The sequence below is a fragment of the Clupea harengus genome, chromosome 5 (assembly GCF_900700415.2).
Source record: "Clupea harengus chromosome 5, Ch_v2.0.2, whole genome shotgun sequence".
NCBI classification, from domain to species: Eukaryota; Metazoa; Chordata; class Actinopteri; order Clupeiformes; family Clupeidae; genus Clupea; species Clupea harengus.
The window spans coordinates 29,879,781-29,886,656 of record NC_045156.1 but is presented as its reverse complement, the minus strand read 5'-3'; the positions used below and the strand labels follow the sequence as shown (position 1 = coordinate 29,886,656).

General features: G+C 39.4%; 1 protein-coding gene across 1 annotated transcript in view; it reads right to left on the bottom strand.

The window, feature by feature from the left end:
* Nucleotides 1-5,507: 5,507 nt before the first annotated feature.
* stab1 (stabilin 1) overlaps nucleotides 5,508-6,876 on the bottom strand; it is an 81,749-nt gene continuing 80,380 nt past the window's right edge. Inside the window, exons 67-69 of the mRNA XM_031568492.2 lie at nucleotides 6,729-6,875; nucleotides 6,412-6,516; nucleotides 5,508-5,688 (exon numbers count right to left, since the gene is read on the bottom strand). Of these exons, the coding sequence (XP_031424352.1) occupies nucleotides 5,641-5,688; nucleotides 6,412-6,516; nucleotides 6,729-6,875 (300 nt within the window). The 3' untranslated portion in view covers nucleotides 5,508-5,640. The remainder of the gene's footprint in view (nucleotides 5,689-6,411; nucleotides 6,517-6,728; nucleotide 6,876) is intronic.

Here is a 6,876-nt window from a genome sequence, read left to right as displayed (position 1 = left end):
AAGTTTTAAAGATGTGAGTGTGTGAACACTTTTTGAAGAGTGTACAGCGTTTGGTAGGGCATTCCACCACCGAGGTACCACAAATGAAAATAATCAATTGCGATCTCTTTCTGCTGAGGGAAGGCAAAGACAACCAAAGTGTAAGAACATCTATTACAGTAAGACCTCACCGAAATACATCGATCTGCAAGATGGGTAGCTTTTGTGGAGAAACGTCTGATCAATGGTTAGAGATGGTTTGAACAGTATGTTGTATAATGGCTATATGCATCTCCTTGTTTTGGGTAGGAAAATAAATTGCCACTTCTGGCCACAACCTTATCCGTAAAGAATATTCCTGTGCTGAATTACAAGGATAGTTACAATGACATTCAGTACCGCAACTGAGCTAATGTTAGTCCCGGCCTAGCTGCCGTCACTATACCAGTGGTCCCCAAAAAACTGCTTGTGCAGCCTACCTGTTTTGAATACAAATATATCCACTATTGTACAGCCTTTCTTTAACACAGTTTCTACATTTGAACAATTAAACATTTTGAATTTCATTTCATTTAAACCTAAATATTAAGTCAGTTAAACCTAAATATTTTATTAGTTAAACTTTTTGTTTTTATTTGATCAGAATTCTTGTTTAAAACAGACCAAATCTGGCCGAATCAAATATGGGTTTATAGTTGCCTAGCCTATATATCGTTCCATTCTTTGGTTTGGTTCATGTCAGGCGCATATCCGTTGTATTAATAATCTGGCTAGCTATCTGATATACAAGCTAAACGGTAGGCCCTGAACATATCATAGTGCCCTCCAGAACTATCAGCACCCTTATTTAATAGGAGCTGATGAAAATTCCCCTGTTCATCGAATGTTTTTACTCAGCAAATAAATAAAAAATATAAGTTCCATACTGCCATCACCATAAGACAAAAGTCTCAGGTTATCAAAAACAGATGCATGTCCGTTGTAATTATTGGCCCTCCTTCATTTAGTATTTTGTGCAACCCCCTTTTTGCCATCAGAACAGCACTGAGTCTTCTCTTGTAATGTCTAAAACCTGAGAAAAGAGAGGAAGGGATTTTCGACGACCCGCAAAATCTCTCCAGATCTCTTCTTGAGCTCAAGAAGCTTTTGTGTTCATTTGACCATTTTTTTTTGGTGAATTTTGATATTCTCTGTGGATCGTTGTCCTGCTGGAAGATCCAACCACGACCAAGCTGAGCTTCTTGGCAGAGGCATCCAGATTTTGATTGAAAATGACCAGGTACTTCCTGGGATTCCATAATGCCATGTAAACAATCCTGCCAGGGCCTTTGGAGGAGGAACGGCCCCCCAGCCTCAGACCCTCCGCCATATTTAATGATTGATATTAGGTGCTTTTCTCTGTCGCCATCTTTATTCCTATGCCAAACCCACCCTGAGCATTTGGAATCAATGCTCTATTTTAGTTTTATCCGACCACAGCAACCTGTCCCTGTTCCAGTGGAGTTTGTTTGTGACAAAAAGACAGGAAAGGCTTCCAGTTTGTTGACGTGACTCCAAGATGGTACCAAATTCTGTGGTCTATAGAGATTTTAGTTTTTACTTCTCTGACCATCGTCCTTACTGTGGCTGCTGATACAAATAGCCTTGTGTCCTCTTCCAGGCTGGTTCATGATACTTTTGAATTTCTTAAAACTTCTTAATGATTGCCCTAACTGTTAATATGGGCACTGTAAGTCAAGCAGCCATTCCCTAATTTGTCTACACACTTTGCGTTATTGCAGTTGAATGCTCTTTAATCTTTCCCGTGATAATTTATGAATTAGGGATTTGGGCCCTGTGTCACCTCATTTTATACCCCATTTAAACAGGAAATCATTAATGACTGCACTGAGGCCAACTTAAAAATGAGTTAAATATGTACCAGATCATACTTCATTCACATTTCCATAATTCAAATTCTTGTGGTGCCAGTAATGAATTAATTTGATTTAGTTTTACAAATTTATTTTTAACTTAAAGGTAAGATTTAGCATCTTCACCAATAATTCTGATGGGGACTATATACAGTATGTAGCAAGGTTATGACCTCACCACCTAATAGGCTACAGGCTATTATTAAGTTACTTAAGTACCTTTTTTAAGTGTTGAGCTGGAGAAAGTCGGAGGACATCCAGCTATGAATGTCATCTACATGCATGAATAGCATACAACTTAACTGACTCATACTGACAAATACATGTCAAGCTGAACATTTATAACATCTAAAATCTTCTACAAAGTAAAACGTTTGAGTCCACAGTAGAGAGCAGTAAACCAAAGATATATGATTGCCAAATGGTAGTGATGTTACAAATGAACCCGAGGCTTCGGAGCTTGTGTCGCGAAACTGAAGCACTTCCTGACGGAGCGCGTATCGAGGCTTGTATCATTTTGCCGAAATGACGTCACTTGTGACGTCTGAAGCCTCATTTGAATCAAGTGCTTCACCAAGTGGTTCGTTCGTTCACTTTTTGCGGGACGCTTCGACTATATGATGTCCAAATTCCCATCTCGTATTCGTGGTTGTTGTTGTCAGTGGTTGGAGATTTAGCGATAGTTGGAGATTTAGCGGCAGTTGGAGATTTAGATTGTTTGGTGTTGTTAGTAGTATAGATTATTTGAGATAGAGTTATGGAGCCAGTTAGGAAGAGAAAGCCCCTTGATCCAGTTGCACAAAGCACTTTCGCCCCCTTTTCAGTGCCCTGCACTTTCACTGACCAGTTGGCCAAAAGCACTCTCACTACCCTTGGTTTTACAAAAGTACTGACCTGTATTCCAAAAGCACTTTAACTCTGTTCCAACAGCATAGGCTACAGAATAGAGTAAAGATAATTAGCAGGCGTTTTTATCCAAAACATCGGATTCGCTTTGGTTAGGAAACGAAACTGTGTAGTCCGTAGCTTGAGGTGACGTCGCTAACCGGAGCGCCACCATACAACTAAGAATCCCGCTGGTCAGACTATTATTAGAACAAAGAATAGCAAAAGAAAGCCTTTATTGTCGTTGTTTTCGCCTACAATGAAATTTGAATTAATGGAGGTACGTTTTCTTCACCATACGTTTGTGTGCATGTTATTTTAGCAGGCCTTGCGCACCACAACACATTTTACAAATTCACTCTCCTGAGAAAATCTTTCTTACAACGTATTTTTATTGAACAGCAGGTGTCACTAGAGAGCGAACGACGCTTCGAGTAGTGAACCTTTTTTCAACACGTCGGGCTGAAAAGCTTCAAAGGTTCATGAAGCTTCATTTTCGCCATCACTACCAAATGGCACAGCAAAATGTCTACTTGCTAGACAGAAGTAAGTAAGATCTGAACCAATGCAGATCCTGTTCTACCCACCCACTCTCAACCTCTAAACTGAAATAGTGATCCACAGTATCAAAAGCCACAATTAGATGAATGTAAATTAAAAATCAACAGCACCAAACAGCATCCAATTTTAGAGTAAAAACAAACAAACAAGGTTCTTTACAAGAGGTGTTGGTGGACAAAGTACACTGGTAATGTCGGCACTCGTGGTTGGGGAACCAGAGATAATAACCACTGTCTCGTTTTCATTAAGTGTGAGGAAGCTATTTCCCATCCAGAATTAGATATCTTCAAAGCTGTCAAAAAGGGCTGTTTATTATCATGACCAGACCTAAGAGGTAAATAAATCTGAGTATCATCAGCATAGCAAAGCTGAGATCCCATGTTTTCTTAATATCTGGCTTGGAGGCAATAAATAAAGTGAGAACAGAAGGGGACCTAGTATCGAACCTTGTGGAACTCCTCCCAAGAGGGGGGCAACATTTGAAAATATGCTATCAGTATAGACCACAAAGGTCTCACTAGATAAAGATGTTATCAGTATATAGACCACAAAGGTCTCACTAGATAAAGAGGTAGCAACCCAATGAAGTGCTATTCCCATTACATCAACACAATGCTCGAGCTGCTCAAGTAACACTCAAATTACAATAGGCTTTTGCTATTAAGCCCCCTTCCTGTGGAATAATCTCCCTCCAAGAAGCAGACACCCTTTCCACCTTGAAGTCTAGACTAAAAACTTTTATGATTAAGATGATTAATGCATCAAGATCTGGCAACAGTGCAAAATACTTCCCATACACCATACTGGGAACCCACTTCTTGTCACTCCATATCAATCATGTGATGTTGTTGATACTGATGCAAACACCCACATTACTGCTCATTCTTCTTGGGTGCCTAAAGTGACCAGGGTTCCCTAACCCTAATCCGGCTTGTAATCCTGGGGGGCTCTCCCATTCCCATCCCCTAACCTAGGTTCGTATCCAATTCCTACCCTTACTCTGACCCGGGTCCGTACTCCCGAAGGGGTTACCCTTACCCTGGATGCCCTGTGGTCTGGACTTTGTCAAGGTCTATCTTAACCTGGCACCATAATCTTATCATGATCACATACAGTACATACTTTATACATCAGCATACACCAAGATGAAATGTAAAGCTCCTACTTCTGGCATTTATCTGAACTTATATCAGAATCGCCAATCTGCCATTTTAAAACTTCTTACACTATTTTAATGCAGCTGAAGGTGATGGTGGGCAATATATTGGTTGAAAGCAGCAGCTGTAGAATACAAACAGTTAAGATTTGCAGCTTTGTTGTAAACACAGTTTTGGATTGAACTGTTTCACAGCAGTCATAGGGTTTAGAATATTGGCTCATTGTATTTCTGTATTATTATGTACAGTACCAGTCAAAAGTTTGGACACACCTTACATTTTTTTGAGAAGTGTTTTCTTTACTTTTATTATTTTCTACATTGTAAATTAATACTGAAGAAATTTAAACTTTAAACAAAAGAACACATATGGAATGATGTACTAAACATGATGTACTAAACAAAAAAGTGTTATCTACCATGTAGAAAATAATAAAAGTAAAGAAAAAACTTCTCAAAAAATTAGAAGGTGTGTCCAAACTTTTGACTGGTACTGTACGTGCACACTAGGGACCCCTGTTGTTTTTATCCTGTCTTCCCCCAACTAGGTCGTTTTTCTAATTCTTATGTAAAGTAGTATTTATTGTTACACCATGTTCTTTATTGCTCTTAGCTTGACTGTTCTCTCCATTGTACGTCGCTTTGGACAAAAGCGTCTGCTAAATGACTAAATGTAAATGTAAATGTAAATCTTCTCTTTAGGTGTGCTGGCAGATATGATTGGCTTACACTGTAAGCATTGGAGGAGGGGGAAACAAAGACAGCGATTTCAGTGTAGCTGTGTGTTTCGTCTTAATGGACCATCTTGTGTAATTGATTGACTTCAAAACTTTGACCTTCCTTTGGATTGTGTACTAAACTGTATACATTGTTATTACTGCAACGAACTGTCAATATGTTGTCACCTGTGTCCATGTATGCCTTTTCACTGTGGGAGTACACTTGCATACGGTGGATCTTTATATTGGTCTCTGTGCAGGGTAATGTAATAACATAGACACATGATACTATGGTTGCAGTATGAATATTTAAGTTTTATTAAGGTTCCATCCAAAGTTTCTCACTCTCTAAGCATTTTGTAACACATACGTTTATGATTCCGAAGTCTTCTTTTGTGTTTGCAGAAATGGTGTGGCTGCATTTGAATCATTCAAGGAGGTTCTGTGGGTCAGCAGGCCCCTTGGTGGTTGAATCCTGAAAATGCAATACAGTGTGTCAATGTCCTTGCCAAAGTAGAGAATGTTTCAAAGACAAAAGTCATATCTACAAATGATGCTTGGTAAAAAGAAATCTGATTTATGTATTATTTGTATTTGAATTTTGTTTTTGTTTGTTTTATATATGTAAAACAATCATACAACAATAGGCAGATAAAACACAAAATTCCGGACAGTAATAAAATGAGCACAACTAGGGCTTGCATACATGGCGCCACATACAGTATCTTGTTGTACATTTCCATTTAGTCATTTAGCAGACGCTTTTATCCAAAGCGACTTACATATGTGCGACTTACAATGTATACACATTTTACATTTACACTGATGGCACACTGCACATCAGGAGCAATTAGGGGTTCAGTGTCTTGCTCAAGGACGCTTCGACAGGGAATCGAACTAGCAACCTTCTGCTTACTAAACGACTTCTTTACCTCCTGTACCACTGTCGCCCCTATCTGTTGTATTTTGAGTCTTGGCATAACTATGGTGCAAATGGCAAGAAATACAACCAGCAGGTTTGTGCAAGCACAGTGTATGCCTCGTCTAACAGAGTATAAATGACTGAAAGTGTTGACCGATATACATATTCCTTGGTTGGGTATTGTGGGGAAAAACACAGAACTAAAACAAATGAAAAATCTCGAATTAACAAACTCTTTATGGAACAAAGGCCGCTACAGCTGATGTAGGAACTTACTCCAAATGGTTCTGCAAAGGCTGTATAGCCACTGTAGCAGGGGTTGGGAATGGAAACCAGACCAGGGTTTGTGCTCTCTGATGAAGGACCACCTTCGTCTTCATTCTGTGATTGAACATGAAACATGAAAAAACACTGATGATGTGAAACACCACTCCTTTTGTGTGGGCAAACTGCAGTTTGTGAACAGAAAATGAGTTTTTACGGATCACTTGAGAATGAATATTACAATCACATTATTTCGTCACAGTCCACATCTCAATAAACGATTTTGAAGATAAAAAGCAGAGAAGAAAACAGTGATGGTGATCATTTACCTTGAAAAACTGGAAGCGGAAAGCATCCTTCTTGCGCCTGAACACATAGTATGCCATACCAGACGCAGCAAGAAGGACAAAGAGTGTAACCAGGATGGGGACACCGTAGGCCCCTCCAGACTGAGTAGTGGAAGGAGACGGTTTCACC